Below are 16,962 nucleotides of genomic sequence, written 5' to 3' on the forward strand. Positions count from 1 at the left end.
TGCAGCCAACAGAAACAGCATCCTGCCCTCCTCCAAGTGACAACCTTTCAAATACTTAAAGAGGGCTATCATGTCCCCTCTTAACCTCCTATATATAATAAGTTTATAAAATTATACATGGAAAGAGTTGACAGAACTTTTTCTCCCTCTCCCAAAATACTAGAACTGAAGGGCATCCAGTGAAGCTGATGGGCAGTAGGGCTCAGGGCGCACAAAAGGAAATACTTAAACACAGAATTTTATTCAATTGTGGAATTTGCCACCAGAATGATGCACTTGAGTGATAGCCACAGAAATTACAGCCTAATAATAGAATTAGGTAGACCTAGCTTCCATAAAACTATCAGTGGTCACTAGCCATGATGACAGGAGAATCTCCACATTCAGAGGCACTAAACCTCTGAATCCCAGATCCAAAAGTAGAGGGCTCAGGCTCTATGTCCTGTTGACCCTCCAGAGATACTGCTGGCAGTGAAACATAGTGTAAAGTATTTCCTTTTCTGTCCTGAATCGCCTGCCCATCAACTTAATGATATGTCCTCAAGTTCTAGTATTCTGGGATAGGGAGAAAAGTTTGTTGCCCACTCTCTCAGCACATAATTGTATACATCTTTATGGCCACCCCCAGTCACCCCTTTTCTACGCTGAGAAGTCCTCTTCACCCTTTCCTCCTAGAAAAGGTGCTCCAGCCTTTTCATTATCACAGTTGCCCTCTCTCGTATGTTGTAGGACGGATTCAATTGGTAACTACTCATCACTCTTAAATGGTGTAGAGAACACATACTACTGCCATGAAGAAACACAAACAAATTTACAAATATTTATTCAAACAGATGTGATCAGCTCACAAAATTTAGTGCAAGAAATTCGGCGTTTTGTAGACACCAGTAGTCTCTACCCTCTCGTGCAATACTTCAGGATTAGTCCCAGTGCTGCACATCCACCACTACAAAAATATAGCTCATTTGTCCATAGCAGCTTAAGACTTGACACACATTATATCCATTCCCCTTGTAGGAAGCAGCTTTTACTGAGTTTCTCAGTCCACAGGTGAGTTTTTTTTTAGCACAGGAGATTCTCATGTCTCACACCTAGAAGCCCACCTATAAGTAAGTCACCAGGTTTGCAAGAACCGGATGAGAACCAAGAAGCAGCAGATCCAGATAGCTAACCATATCAGCTAGAGACACTAGATGTAGTATTGGTCACTATTTTCCTCTAAATCAAATGTAAAAGCTTTAATTTCAGTAATAAACTTTACAGAAAACAACAGCAACTTGATAAAAATTTCTCAGTTAACACTGAACACTACTGCCTTTCAATCTTAACCTCCCTGCAGAACAGGGCATCCTTCCCCATAGAAAAGATAAAACTGTCAGTGATTCCACTGAAACATACTGAAACTGCACAGCACTAATTAAGGAAATTATAAACAAGAAAGTTAGGGGTTTGGCAATATTTGGCTGCAAACAGCTTGCCATCTGGTGTAGGATCGGAAAAGGCGACTTCATCAGTGTTTAGGCAAGAGCCAAAAACGAATGTACGCCTGGAACAGAAAATGAAAACTGATTACCAATGCAGTACAAGTATCTATAGCCCTACCTTCAAAATTATTTCACTTTGTTGTCCTGTAAAATAAACCCTATACAGGTGAAAGAAATAAAGTACCCAGGGCTGAACAGAATTCCCTTTTTCTCATATTTTCACTGTGCATGTTTCTAGCATTATGGGAAAATACTTATTTCAAGTACCATTTTCTACCAGACTAAAATATATTGCATATATTAATAGTTTATTTTTTTACTGAACTGTTTCTATGGACACTCAACTCCCAGATAAATCATGCTACAGGTTTGTATTCCACTGTTGAACTTGCTTTCTTAGTAGTAGCTCCTATCAACGTGGATAAGAATCATCCTGTAAATATAAATATTTACAAGCAAGGCTAATGAAAACATGCAAACCATGAATAGGATCATTTCACTCAAATTCTTGGATTACTTCTCTAGCTGGAATTCAACAATTATATGCTCCTTGGGTTCTACTGGGGGGAGGGGGAGAGCCAACAAACAAGATCAAGGCTCCATGTTGCAATATTTGAAGGTGAATCAACTTCAGGTGTAAATGACTTGTGTGCTTGTTATTTCTCCCTTAACCCAAGCTAAAACTTAGCTGTGCCCCAAGCTAAGGTTTTATGTTGAATTCTGGGTTTCAGTTCATTTTTTGAATTGGAAGAGAGTCAATGTAGTTTCTTACCGGACGACATCCACCAAGCGTCTGGCAATGCCCTTTCTCCGCATTAGGCTAAACACCCAGATTCTACTGACCCCACAGACCACTTTCTCTGGCTTTGTTGAGCAGCACCAGGCACGATGCTGCTCCAGGCTATTCTTAGTGGGAGATTCTGCTGGCTCAGAAAGCACTCGAAAAGCCTAGGAAAAACACAAATAGCCGACAAAGGGGTGGAATGGAGAAGCACCAACCATTCTTATGGGATACCTGCACGTGCTGAAACATATTACTTTTGATGTGACTCTATTATCAAAATGTTGTGTTCTCCAGCACTTGATTACCCAGAATGCACAGTAAGTCATACCACTCATAGGGCAAACTCCTCCCTCTCCCAGCTACCATACCTGTCTACTACCCCATAACATGCCTGTGCTGCCAACTAACATTGTTCTTAGCTGCCTCTGTCCTCTTCAGTCTATCTCTGCTGGAGAGGTCCCTAGACAGTCGGCTTGCTTGTTTCCTGCTGCATAGGAGAGCTCTGTGGCTTGGCATGGTGGTCCTACTAGGTATGGGGACTGAAGCCATTGCATTTTCAAGGGAACAAGGTCTGGTTGCTGTGGATTCCATTGGACAGGGGGTGGGGCAGACAAAGCTTCAATATTTGGCTCATCTGATTACCTGGCAACCCTCATTCCCCACAAGAACCAGACAAAGATTTCACTCCACTGAACTGTTTCTATGGGACACTCAGCTCCCAGATAAGTCATGCTATAATAAAGTATGAGACTGTTGTTTTTGTTGCCACAGACTAATACAACTACTTGTATCAACAGCTAAAACCAACGAAACCCCAGAGGGAAAAGTCCACTTTTCAAAAACTGCATCTCAATAAGGAGTTTAAGGATTCTGAAGACACTCCCTCTGAAACATAGGTCAAAAATGTGTGGGCTTTCATTTTACTTGAAACATTCCCTTTCCTTTATACACTTATTATTTTCTTTATTCAGGAAGAGTTAAGGATTAATTTCCAGTAAGGCTGGGTAATACATCTCTTTCAATTAGAATGTCCTTGTGGAAGGAGCATCACGTAACATGCAGTCTACATTAGTAAATGACAGCTGACGATAACGCTTTAAGCAAGACCTTCGAAATACAGGCATAAAGAAGACCCTCAGCAAATGCTCTATGCTAATAAAGTCCTTTACAAGCTTACAAAAAGGAAGATTTGACAGACGTAGAAGAGGAACCTTCACATTGCTAGTGACTATTAGTTTGAGAACTTCAAACTTTGACAAATACACCCTACTGTCCCAATGACCAAGTTCTGTTTTCAGCAGAATAAGAGAACTTCAGCAACATGTTTCTTAGTTTCTTGCTTGAAAGAAGCAACAGATAAGTAGTTCAAGTGTTTGCAGAGACAGAAGCACCCCCAAGGAGTTTCTCTATCAAAGATTTGCCCAGAAATAGCTTTTCACACTCTTCATATTATGTGTTACTCACCTGCCTGACTGGTTCAGCAATTAAACAGCCAACTATCTTGTTAGCTGATACAAAGAAGTATGTTTGAGTCTGGGTTGGACAGGCTAGTGTCACCTGTTTAAACCCAAGTTCATTATCGACTAGCTCCCGTACATCTTCTACCTATTAAAGATAAATGAGACATCTTGAACTCGGCTATAGAGTTGAATAAGTGTCAAGTCAGGTCACAAAAGGAATTTTCCTTGATAAAGTATTCTATCTTACCTTGTAGCAGATGGCTATGGAAACAAAAGGAAGTAGCAGACAAGATCTGGTGCAAACTATAAACGTTTTCTATCTGCTTGGTATTGTGTGGCTATGAAATTGTTCTTTATCATAATCATGTATACCACCCTGAGCCAGCTTGCTGGGTAGGGCGGTCTAGAAGTCAAATTCATACATAAAATAATCCTATGTTGCTTTAAATAAAATACTTCAAAAAGTCAAATCAATCTAATTTCAAGTAGTCAACTGAAAAGGAGAAAACCAATGAAGAAAATAAATGAGTTTTCCTTATTTAAAAAAATCAAACAAATTAATGGGCATAACTTAAGAATGTTTGTTAGATGTGTATATAATCATTACCTGTGTCATGTGACAGAGCAAAAAATAATCCACCCCGAAATATAAGAACTTTGGATCACTCCCAAAACTGATGTGCAGCAGCTTCATATGCAGCATCATAGCAGGACAAAGCAATACCAGAAGAAAACTCTAAAGTGTACCTTCTTGGTGGCATATTTTGGATCACCCTGCCGGACCAAGATAATTTTCCCATCCCAGAATTCTGCAACTACGCGTTCATTCTTCCAGCCCTGCCAAGAGGGAAGAGAAGGAGGAGGAGAAAAATGTGAATTTCTAATAATTTGGAGGAAAATGTCGATTTCTAATAAATTATAGCTCAAAACTAAGAAATCTCAATGTACAATTTTAAAAAATATCACCCACCCCCCTGCTTTAGTGGCAACTTGGAAAATGCCCAGATGAATTTATATATGGCAACACTCAAAACAACTCAACAGAGATTGCTGGAATAAGTGACTATTTTGTATTTTCAGCTGCCAGTCAGACAGTTCTGCTCAATTTCGTAGAAACTGCCAATTCCTGGGATCTCTATTATCCAAAACAAGATTCAATATACTCATTCAGAAAGGAGATTTTGACCCATCTAGCTTTTATCTTACCACATATTTTATTCCTTCAAGGAACCTCTGGTGGTACTGGACATGCTGTGCTTCATCCTCTGGGTTGGCAGCTGAGTAAACCATGCCGCATGCTTTACAAACAGTGGCACCAAAATGTTTCTGACCAGCATCCTGTGAGGGCAGAGACAGTGGGACTATATTTTAGACCAGCACATATACATCTGAAAGGAGATCTAAAGTAGGAACACACAGAACAGTCTTTCTGACAGGTACTAGATTACTTCCTTTTAAAGGGTTAAGTGGAAACTTTAACAGTAAACAACACAGCAATTTTCCTTTGAAACTATATCACCACACATAAGAATATACTCACAATGACCATCTGATCTTTTAAGTCTTTGCGCAATTCTTTTGTCTTCTTGCTGGTTTTCAGTACGGCAGGAACCTTCTGCATAACAGGACTGCATTCCACAAGGGCAGTCTGCTCATCTGGGAGAACCTGCAGCCTGGAAGTATTTAGGTGTGTCACCAACCTAAATCTGTGGAAACTCTGGGGCAATTCATATTTCCATTTTTAGCTATTCATTCTGCACAAAGTCAAATCACACTGGTCAGCTGATCCCTGGAATAGAGCATTCAATCCTCACATTCCACCAGAACAAGCACAACCACCATGACTCGATTCACCTATTTACAGAAGTGAGCTTCAAGAATGGCTCTGTTTCTACACAGCATTTGGAGCATGCTTCAAAGCATTCGTTTTCACCCATGCCATTCTAAAGCATTATGCCAGCAAGATCATGTCTGCTGGAGCATTCTCCTGTACATCTGATCGTGTGCGCTCAATAAATACAAGGATAATGCTTTACCACATAGCCAGTCTGCACCGTGGATTTCAATCCATCACTTAGATAGTGGAAGAACATATGGCAACACCAAAAGGTACAGAGCCAGAGATTTCAAAGTTTGAGGATTTTTTTTAAAATTAAGATACAGATAAGATTCTTTAAATAGTTGATTTGTAGTTACATTGCCTCTCTGAAGTACTGTAAAATAAATACAAAATGTCCAATGTAAAAATTGCCATTTAGAGCACAGCTACTAAAAGAACCATTTAGAGCACAGCTACTAAAAGAAGAGCACTACAGTCACTGTATTACATATCAAGTAACAGTCAAAGTATGTTAAGGGGCTGTGGCTCAGTGGTAGAGCACCTGCTGGCATGCAGAAGTTTCCAGGCTCAGTCCTTAAGATCTCTAGTTCAAAGAACCAGGCATTTGGTGATGTGAAAGTCCCCTGCCTGAAACCCTGGAGAGTCACTGCCAATCTGAGTAAGTGATACTCACCTTGATAGACCCACAATCTGATTCAGTATAAGCCAGCTTCGTGCATTCATGTGACAGCCTGTACGGCTGCTAAGAGCAAAAAGACTGCCTTTGTGCTATGTAAGCACCTCTGGCTTCACCAGCACAGACCCTTTTCCATAGGCATTAACCAAGTATCCTGCATCCCACACAGGCCTGGAAGTTAACACCAGGGCCAGGAGTTAATGAGACATTGCCCTAGATACAGCTAACAAATCCCAGGGCTAAGAGGAGGTAGCAGACAAGACCTCTCCCATACACAGAATATGCCAAGACCTCCCCTCCCAAAGAATTTCATTATCATTTTAATTGGTGTTTGTGTTGGATTTCACTAAGCCTCCATTTGATGTTTATTCCAGAACCAATATAAGAACAATGGTGAAGCAGAAGATCATAGTCTGACGAAGGGTGCTTGCACTTGAAAGCTCACGCCTTGAATAAATCTTTGTTGGTCTTAAAGGTGCTACTGGACTCTGATTCCATTGTCATTGTAAGTCTTCCCAGTTTTATGCCACTTAAACCAAGAACAAACAGTTTATGAAAAATATCGATCCACTTTTCATTACTTATGTTAACCACAATAAGATTACCTTTTTTTGTTGCCAGGTGAACCCAAACAAGGATGGAAAACATCTGCCACAGTAGATGCTGGGGAAGGGGGGGAAAAAGCTTGAGATTTAGTTGCATGTATACCCTAGTTATAAAACATAGCAAATGCTAAGAGGACTGCAATGGTACTTACACTTAGTAGTCTGAATGGGGATCTTACTGGAAGAGGCATTCCCATCATGTTCATCCCTGTTTTTGGATGGTCCTTCTGAGATGGTTTCAGAGACCTGTGGCGACAAACATTTTCTAAACAAAGAAATTTTCAGGTGATAGTTTCTAATACGAAAAGTAGTAGGTTTCCACTACACATTTGACTGTCTGCTTTATTTTTTATTTTATTTATTATTAAATTTATGTCCCACTTTCTTCCTTTGACTCAGGGCGGGCTACAAAGAATAAAAATCCCCATAAAAACCTCACTCTAGAACAACATTTCCCCCACAAAGCTAAGACAGAAAGATCCCTCCTACCTCCTGTAGTCATCTAACAAGGGGGTGTGCTAGATATAATAGCGAAAACTGGGGGGGGGGGGGGGGTGCATTGATCTTAGGAACCTGGCCTCAACCATAGACCTGGCAGAAGAGCTCCACTGTATAGGCCCTGCGGAACTTTGCCAACACTGTCAGGGCCCTCAGCTCTCCAAGCAGTTCATTCCACAAGGTTGGGGCCAGGACTGAAAAGGCGCTGGCTCTGGTCGAGGTCAGGCGTATCTCTCTGGGGCCAGGGATCACCAACCGATTTGTACCCACAGAGCAAAGCGCCCTGCCGGGAGCATAAGCAGACAAGCGGTCCCTCAGATAGGCTGTGCCCAAGCCACGGGGCAGGGGGGGGGGGGGCTTAAAGGTCAAAACCAAGACCTTGAACTTGATCTGGGCCAGAATTGGTAACCAGTGCTGCTGCCTCAGTACTGGCTAGATATGAGTCCTCCAGGATGAACCAGTGAGGACCGTAGCAATGCTGTTCTGTACCAGCTGGATTTTCCAGGTCAGAGACAACGGTAAGCTAGCATAGAGCAAGTTACAGAAGTCCAGTCTATAGGTGACCGTCACACTGTGGCCAGGCAGTCCGGGGGCAGGTAGGGCACTAGTAGCCTCACTTGGTGAAGGTGATAAAATGCATGCTACCCCTGTGACCTGTGCCTTCATCGTAAGATCCCGCAGAGATTTTAGGAATCCAGATGGATCCATAAGTCTCCACAGGCGGGCTAAAATATGCCCGCCGCTCACACAGGGCCAAATTCCTTGATGTGATCTTATGCAGCTCTAACCTTCATTCTGTCGCTGAAAAGCTAATTTATCTCTTATCCGACAATGTTACATGTAAAACATTCGACAGTGTTACATATAAATCATTATTTGCTTTGGCTGCTGTTTTTTACTTCTACAATTGTAATTCTTCTACAATCTTCCAATGGTAAATGTTATGACTTTTATGTTTTTAGTTATTTTATTTCTCACAAGCTTGCTTTTTATATTTTGTAATTGCTAAAGGCTATATACAAATGAATGATACTATGATTCCTAATACTCCACTTTTCACTAAGTGGCGTATAGTCTCCTTCCTCTTCCCACAACCTTGTGAAGTAGGTGGGGCTCAGTGAGTACTGAGAAAACTGTGACTAGCCCAAGGCCACCTAGCAGGCTTCACGTGAAGGAAAAGGGAATCAAACTGGTTCTTCAAATCCGACTCCACCACACTTAACCACTATACCACAGTGACAATATGGATTCCAGGGCATAAGTCTAAAGGTACATGATTCAGCAAGCTTGTATGGTTCAGGCCAATTCTGGGAGACAAAGTACTTTATATAAACCCAAAATAAAATTTGCTAATTGCTATAACCAGGCTTGTCTTGCTACTGTGTCCTTTTGAACAAGGCAAATGCAGTAAGCAATATTCCAAAGCACAAAGATACAGATTACACCTTCATATGCTGCATGGCCAACACTACATGATTTTCTTCAAAGGTGGTAGTGGATAGAAAAAGGACCATTTCCGTGAATTTAGACGTATTACCTTAATTTAGACGTATTGCAAGTGTTTAAAGCTCTTTTAGGCCCATGGCTCACTCTTATCCAGCCTTGTTCAGAAAAATTAATTAAGATAAAATAAAACAACACCCCCCCAAAGTTTCTTAGTCTGCCAATTACAAAGCAGCTAGAATCTGTCAGGGCTGGTAGTTTTCAGCACTCTCAAGTTGCTAATGTGTATCTGTGAACTGAGACGTCTAAAATACTGACGCTGAAAGTTACATGTTCACATGTAGTATTTTGTAATATGCCATTTGTATTGTGCATTACTACTAAAACAAAGAAGGTGCAAACATTAGTACATACCCTTTGCAGCTTTCATAAATTCTACATACCTCCATATCAACTGCCTTTTGCTCTACCATGTTTGAGCAATCGGAATGAGGAGGTTGGAGGACCTCAGTTTTCTGTGAAAGATTTGATTCATATACTGTCTTCATATCTTGGCTTGTGTTAGGGGGCAGTGTCCCACTATCCTCCACATGGTCTTGCTTCTCCTGATTTTGGGGCTCACATGTTTGGTTCCTTTTTCTGCCAACTTCAATAGCTTTGCTTTCCGTGGACAAGTGGAGTCCTGTACAGGCTTGGACTCTGTCCTGTTTCTCCTTCATTACAGATTTGTCTACAGAGTGCTGTAGAGATGGAGATGAACACTCTTTCTTAGAGCCAAAGGGCCTCTTCTTCCCACTGGTGAAGAATGCCGCACCTGCCTGGAGTTTCAGCACAGGTTTGAATTTCATGCTTAAGATTCTGAAAGGAGTTTCCATTTTCTTTTCAACAACAGAATTAACATTCTCTTTCTGTAGAACAGGCTTTGCAGGGGTCATGTGTGCTTTAGCCTTTTTGGTATTTCTCGACAAAGTCTTGGCCTGCCTCAAAGCTGCTGAGCGCTTAGTTGTTTTTGATCTGGTTTTCATGCCTGGCATTACTTTCACCTGGGCTCTCTCTGTCTTGTTGGCAACAGGTAAGTTACCTTCATCTTTTCTCGGACCAAGAGGAAGGCTTTCATGGGCCAACTTTCTCTCCAGTATACTGAGATATGGTTTCCCTTTGCTATAAAAGGAGCTGGAGGACACAATAGAGCTGTGTGTGGTTCCAGATATAGGCGATGTTTTCTGCTGGAACTCCCTTTGTATCCTCCCTGGCACACTGGCTGTCTGTAGTGGAGAAGAATCCAATTTCGGCAATTTGGTTGACCGCTGAAGCAATTGATGGTTTTCTTTATTGTTATCTTGAAAGTCAGGAGCTCTCTTTCTCAGAGATGCAATACTGTGACCTGCAGGCATATTCACCACGGATCGATCCTCAGTGAACTCCAGCATCAGTTTTTTTACTGGATTCCCATGCACTACCTGCCAGCTACAAAAAATTAAAGTTACAATAATATTTCATCCTATACATTTCAATAAGAATTCAGCTATGCTGGCACTGTTTCAGCTCAAAATAATAATTTATGTCACCTCACCAATCTCGGGACAATTAACTTTGTGACTACAAAGCTACATTGAAATGCACTGCTATTCCCCATTCAGACTGGATTTGAACAAATACACATCATTCTCAGTCATCTTAACAGTGCCCCTCGAAGCAAAAACATGTCCATTTCTGAATTTGCAAAGGGAAGTATTAAAGATTCATGTGAAATAAAGTATAATTGCACATTATTAGTTATATAACTGCCACCAAAAAGTCAGCTGTTTTAAAAAGTACGTTACCATTTTAACTATGCTGGTCAGCTGTTACAAATAGCAGACCTAGGGGTAATAAGTCATCCTAAAACTCTAGAAATGCATAACACAAGCCTCACCAATCAGAAGTAGAAGAAGTGTATTTTCTTTTTCTTGGAGTGACGTTTGCCATGTCTTCGGTAAAGTGCCTAAAATTCAGAAATATTTAAACACAGGGTTTTGTTTTGTTTTTTTGCCTATAGCCCTGAAGTTAGAAAAATGTAACGCTTGACTGATAGTCTTAAGGTTGATGCAGGTGGTCCTTTTCTCCACAACCTGGCCGAGTTGCTAAAGCAACCCGAAATGGTGTCTAATGTCTCACAAGATGTCCTTGTAAGACGTCAGATGCTACACAGGTAGTAACTCCATGCTCCAAGGGACTCCCCTAGAGCTATGTGGGTTATTCACACAGTACAGTTCCCTATGCCAATAACTGGGCATCTCATCTGACTCTTGGCAAGGGTACTATATTGAATGCTGGAGGTCTTGGCAACCACCTGTGCTTCAAAGGCTGCCCAAACTGCAATTTTTACCCCATTTGGGGACGGGAGGAAGATACATTTTCTGCACTCTGTGACTCCTTACTTATAGTGCATCCATGTCTAGATGACTTCATACAGATCATATGTAAGGTCATGATTCCCTCCCCTCATGCAAACAGATTTTGCTCCCTCACCCTGAGCACCTTACAATATCTGTATGGTGGTAGGACCCACTCTTCTACTATGCAAACATAACTCAGGTACCAGAAATGTATTTATATCATTGCTCCCCAGTAAGGATCTAAAGCCACATCGTTCTCTCCTTTCCCATTTTAGCCTCACGACAATCCTGTGAAATAGGTGAGTTAGGACACCAGGCATGGAGTGGGACTGGAAGTCTAGCTAGGATTTGTGAGGCTAGGATTGTGGCCTCGCTCAAGGCTGGCCTCACTTCCAACACCAGGGTTCTTGGAGAAGCAGATGTATCTGTGCAGATCATGGTAGCTTTGTAGTAGGCCCAGCTGTAACCATCTAAACTCCCTCTTCCAAATATCAGGAGTCTTTTCCCTTATACATCATCATTTGTACCTTTAAGCTAATACTGTCAAACTGTGACAGGACAGGAGACCATCTTGTAACTAGCACCCATGGAGAAAACACCCACAGCCAGTTAAATGAAAATAATCCAACACCATGTTAGCACTGTCAGGGAAAATCTGCCTGGCCTTAAGGCAAGGTTTCCTAGCATGGAACCAACCTGTCAATACTTTATGGCACCTGCCAAGCTTTTTAGAAAGTTGGCAGGGCTGTTGTAAGGGAGATCTCAGCTGCCCACATACAAAGGAAAAGGGTTTCTATACCTGCAGCCGTAGCCACTGGAGGATCAAGAGGACTAGTAAGTACCCACATTTTTCTTAACCCTTTAGGATTTCATGTCTTTTAACTCCTCTGTCTCTTTGCTTCTTTCCTCTATTCCCCTTCCGCACTTCTTTTGTAAAGCCAGGAGGAAAGTATCAGTTTATCTCCGCCCCCTGTGGCTGCCATTTTGTGCAGCACACACCACCTCCTCTCAAAACCTCAAAGGTGCCCGCAGCACCAGAAAGATCAGAGGCCCTTGCCCAAAGGCAAATCAAAAGCTTTATGCTCATTCGCAGCCATCTTTTAAAAATATGTACAGTCCAGGGATGCTTAAAAGTTAACAGGCCTTGCTGCCAGGGGAAGTCCCACTGTAACAGATGGATTTCTTCAGAATACTTCAGGATCTGGGGAAGGCTTCTTCGGTGTCTAGTGTCCCGTGCCTTTTGTCTTCGGAGACAAGTTTATACAGTCGAGACAACCGGCCTTTCCCTGGGGATTCAAACAATCCAGGCTGCAGAACACGGAAGGTGACGGGAGCTCGGACTGCCTAAATGGCTCGAAGACTTCCATACTTCTTTCGCTCCCCGTTTAGCTTAGACAGCATCGAAATCTACGCGTGTGGGGGATAGACTTAGGCACCTACGCACCTTCACGCACGCAGAAAGCTAGCAAGCCCGGGAAGCGGGTAAGGGCCGAGTCTTCTCCCTGAGTTGCTAGCTTTCTACGTGCGGGGCGGCATTTTTGGTTGCCCCTTGTCCTCGTCTGACTTCGCGGAAGGAGATCGCGTGCTTTGTAAGAAGCCCATGGATCAGCCCGCCCCCCTGGCTGGCTCACTGACTTGCTAAACGGGGCTTCTTCCAGCGTTCGCCTCATAGGGCCCAGAAGCTAAGGGGAGCTCCGACGCCCTCACAAGAGCCCCCGTTACGATCGCAATTCTAATCTTCTACTGCAATGGGGGGGAAAACCCAATTTGCCTTCATTACCTCAGGGAGAAAAAGAAGCCGCGAAAACTCCGGCTCCCGCGCCAACCGCCTTAGCCGACGGCTGTCTTCCCTCGCCCCTTTCAAACCGCTGCCGGGCGCGCGAGATACCTCCTCTGCGCCTATTGGTTGATCTTGCTGACTCTAGAGAACCTCAAATGCCATTGGCTGCGTTAATAGCCAAAGCTGGTCTTCTTATGCTAAGTTTAAGAAAAAAATAAGCCCGCCTTACTGATTCTGGACCAATAGACAATCTCTGTCGCGTCAAACAAAGCTGCTAGCCAATGAAATCATAAGATGCCCCGAGTATGGGGCGCTAACTATGTAGATTTTCCTGGTAGAATTCGAAAAGGCAGGGGGAGAAGGGTGAATCTCGCAAAGTGTTTAGGGAGTTGTAGTTTTGAGATGGGTCGTGTGTGGCGCTTACCTGGCAGCGCCGTTTATTGGGGTACCTGGGGCGGTGAGTCATCGCTGGCTCAATGACTTGTCGTGCAGCGTCAATGAGGGCCATTTATTTATTTATTTATATTTATTATATACCGCCCTCCCAGAAGGCTCAGAGCAGTTTACATATAACTGAAACTATACATGAAACCATACATATAACATTAATATTATTAATTGATAAACCAGGTGACAGTATAACATAACAGTATATCATAACATAAACAGTGGTAACTGGAACAGGTCCAGGAGTCTTAGTGGGTTTCTGGGGGGAGGGGGGAGGGGGGCAGGGGCCCTGCAGATGTTGGTTGGTTGGCCTGGCCTCAGCCAAATGCCTGGTGGAAGAGCTCCCTTTTGTAGGTCCTGCGGAACTGTTTTAGTCCCATCAGGGCCCTGATCTCCTCTGGGAGCTCGTTCCACCAGGTGGGGGCCAGGACAGAGAATGCTCTGGCCCTGTTTGAGGCCAGGCAAACTTCTTTTGGGCCAGGGACCAGTAGCCGGTTTGTGGCGGCGGAGCGTACAGCTCTTTTGGCATAGGCAGTGAGGCGGTCCCTCAGGTACACTGGGCCTGACTGTGTATGGCCTTGATGGTAATTACCAGAACCTTTAACCTGATCCAGAATTCAACTGGCAACCATTGCAATTGATGTAGTATGGGCCGGATGTGGGATCTCCACGGTGTTGCTGTGAGGATCCTGGCCACTGCATTTTGGACCAGCTGTAGTTTCCGGGTCAAGGCTAAGGGCAGGCCTGCGTAGAGCGAGTTATAGAAATCCAGCCTGGAGGTGACAGTTGCGTGGATCACTGTGGCTAGGTGTTCTGGGGCCAAGTAGGGCACTAGTAGCTTAGTTTGGCAGAGATGGAAGAATGCCAGCTGTGCTACCTTCATGATCTGGGCTTCCATTGTGAGGGAAGCATCCAGGATCACACCCAGGTTCCTGGCGGAGTGAGCCGTCGTAAGCTCTACGCCATCCAGGGTGGGCAGACGCACGCATGCCCTTAGTAACTTCATGCATTCAAAATGAGTCCCAATAAGCATGCAAGGAGTGTATGTTGATTGAAAGTGATTGTTCATCAGTAGTGAGCCAGCTTGGTGTAGTGGTTAATCTGCAGAACTGGGGTCGATTCCTCACTCCTTTTCACCATGCAGCCTGCCAGCTGGGTGATCTTGGGCCAGTCTCTCTCTCAGCCCCACCTACCTCACAGAGTGTCTGTTGTGGGGAGAGGAAGATAGGGCAATTTAAGCCACTTAGGGACTCCTGCGTGGAGTAAAAAGTGGGGCACAAAGCCCAGCTCTTCTTCCTCTTTTGGAATTATGATGTGGAAATGTATATAATTGAAAGCAGAACTTTCTACTTATTTATTTGGAAGTCCATCCCACTTATTTTTATTTATTTATTTATTATTTGGTTCATACAGCTTGCCTTTCCCCCCCGAGATTTAAGACAGATTGACAGTGTAAATCAAGTACAGTCAGCAGAATGGGACATCTAATGTATAGTGCAGTAGTGTAGAAGCTGAGAAAGCCCCGGTACATGAATGATACCTCAAGGTTTCTCACTTTTCCTAACCCCTGATTGTGTGGTTATTCAAGTTCTCATCTTAAATTCCCCACTTCATACCATACCATCTTCTAAACCAAGGCTCCCCATGGTCCCTGCGATCACCTTTCAGAAATTAGGTAGGAGCAGATGTAGCCGTCAAGAACCTGTTCATGTTACCTGTTTACTTTTTCTCATGGTCATGTCATGAGTTGTGCCATGTTCTCCAGTTACCCGTTTACCTGTTCCCATGGTCCCTTCCCAGCCGTGACATGTTAGTATGTTTTCATTGTCCAGTATTTTTCCACAGACCGGAGGCTTGAGGGGGGAGGCAGGCCTTTTCCCCCCAGTGTTGTTTATTGCTACAAGCTTGTATATGCATAGGTTAGGAATACTTTACTCATTTCTGCATTAGGCTCTTTTTTTCCCTCAATTAATTTTGGGGCTGGGGGGGGTAGGAGGAAGTTTGAGTCCCCGAAACAAATGCTGTGATGGGATTGGTGGCTTGCAGTGATTGACAAGCCAAAGAGCGGGGGGGGGGGGAGAGAAGTTTGAGTTGTTCTTCCTTGATGCCTTGCCAGGAAGCAAAAAGCCTTGATGAAGTGGCAGGAAAATGTGGGAGGGGTCTCCCATCAGAAAGCTTGCAACCGCGTGGTTGGAGCGGATTTACAAACAGGAGGTGGCATGAGTTTTACAACTCTGTGCAGAAATTGTCTTTGTGGTGTCTGGGTTCCAGCATGCTTCCACATGGGAAATTTTCATGCCTGGTATTTTATTCATAGAATCATAGAATAATAGAGTTGGAAGGTACCTCATGGGTCATCTAGTCCAGCCCCCTGCACTATGCAGGACACTCACATCCCCATCACTCATCTACTGTAACCTGCCATCCCTTTGCCTTCACAGAATCAGCCTCTCCGTCAGATGGCTAGATAGCCTCTGTTTAAAAATTTCCAAAAATGGAGAACCCACCACCTCCCGAGGAAGCCTGTTCCACTGAAAAACTGCTCTAAATGTCAGGAACTTCTTCCAGATGTTAAGATGGAATTTCTTTTGAATTAATTTCACCCCATTCGTTCTGGTCTGTCCCTCTGGGGCAAGAGAGAACAATTCTGCTCTATCCTCCATATGGCACCCTTTTAAATACTTGAAGATGATTATCAGATCCCCTCTCAGTCGTCTCCTCTCTAGGCTAAACAGACCAAGCTCCCCCAACCTTTCTTCATATGTCTTGGTCTCCAAACCCCTCACCATCTTTGTTGCTCTCCTCTGGACACGTTCCAGTTTGTCAACATCCCTCTTCAACTGGGGTGCCCAAAACTGAACATAGTACTCCAAGTGAGGCCGAACCAGAGCAGGGTAAAATGTTACCATCACCTCCCATGATCTGGACATGATACTCCGTTTGATACAGCCCAAAATCCCATTTGCTTTTTTAGCCACTGAGTCACACTGCTGACTCATGTTCAATGTATGGTCTACTAAGACTCCTAGATCCTTTTCGCACATGCTACTGCCAAGACACTAATTCAGTGTGCTTATTTTCAAATTGAGAGGAGGGGGTCTCAGGGAAAACAAAAGTTATGTTTGTAAGCTTGCCCTGTAGAGCCAACAAGGAAGTACCTTGCACTCTGTTCACTACTTTCTTCAGTAAAGAGATTTTCTTCAACAGTGACTGAGTTTGACAGAGGCCTGACAGTAGCTTTTGCCTCATTGGCCAGTGGACATTTGATTGACTACAGATTTTAAAGGTTACTTTGGCAGCAGCTGCCACTACAGCACAAGAATCTTCATTATGAAGAATATATTCATTATAAAAGATATCCTATTAAACAGGGCTCCTGCTTGGGATGTTGAAGAGTTACTATTAGAGTTCTATCACTCTACTGCTTGTGGTAGCCATTTTCTAATTGGACCTGCCTGTCATGGCGGCCATCTTGTGGTTGTGCCCACCATCCAATGTGAGAATTTGAAAGGGGCCTATAGGCTCAGAAAGATTGGGGAATGCTGCTCTAAGCAAAGTTTTTACACT

At 43.4% G+C, this 16,962-nt stretch overlaps 1 protein-coding gene across 1 annotated transcript; it reads right to left on the reverse strand.

Moving 5' to 3' along the window:
- Positions 1-806: 806 nt before the first annotated feature.
- Positions 807-13,097, reverse strand: ESCO2 (establishment of sister chromatid cohesion N-acetyltransferase 2). The gene is made up of 11 exons (XM_077330879.1): positions 12,949-13,097; positions 10,706-10,774; positions 9,234-10,257; positions 7,002-7,095; positions 6,850-6,907; positions 5,269-5,401; positions 4,935-5,066; positions 4,476-4,565; positions 3,733-3,873; positions 2,257-2,432; positions 807-1,546 (listed from the first exon to the last, which is right to left on the reverse strand). Exons 2-11 carry the CDS (start codon positions 10,756-10,758, stop codon positions 1,414-1,416), a joined length of 2,034 nt encoding a protein of 677 aa, XP_077186994.1. The 5' UTR covers positions 10,759-10,774; positions 12,949-13,097; the 3' UTR covers positions 807-1,413.
- Positions 13,098-16,962: the final 3,865 nt, after the last annotated feature.

Source organism: Paroedura picta, chromosome 1 (assembly GCF_049243985.1).
Source record: "Paroedura picta isolate Pp20150507F chromosome 1, Ppicta_v3.0, whole genome shotgun sequence".
Taxonomy (NCBI): Eukaryota; Metazoa; Chordata; class Lepidosauria; order Squamata; family Gekkonidae; genus Paroedura; species Paroedura picta.

What these genes read in the sequence shown, in the direction of transcription:
- ESCO2 (XM_077330879.1), bottom strand. Translation starts at nt 10,758, where the DNA reads ATGGCAAACGTCACTCCAAGAAAAAGAAAATACACTTCTTCTACTTCT. An exon ending in TAAAAGATCAGATGGTCATT is followed by an intron (nt 5,067 to 5,268) that starts GTGAGTATATTC and finishes CTGCCCTCACAG; the next exon opens with GATGCTGGTCAGAAACATTT. An exon ending in CGCTTGGTGGATGTCGTCCG is followed by an intron (nt 1,547 to 2,256) that starts GTAAGAAACTAC and finishes TTTCTGTTCCAG; the next exon opens with GCGTACATTCGTTTTTGGCT.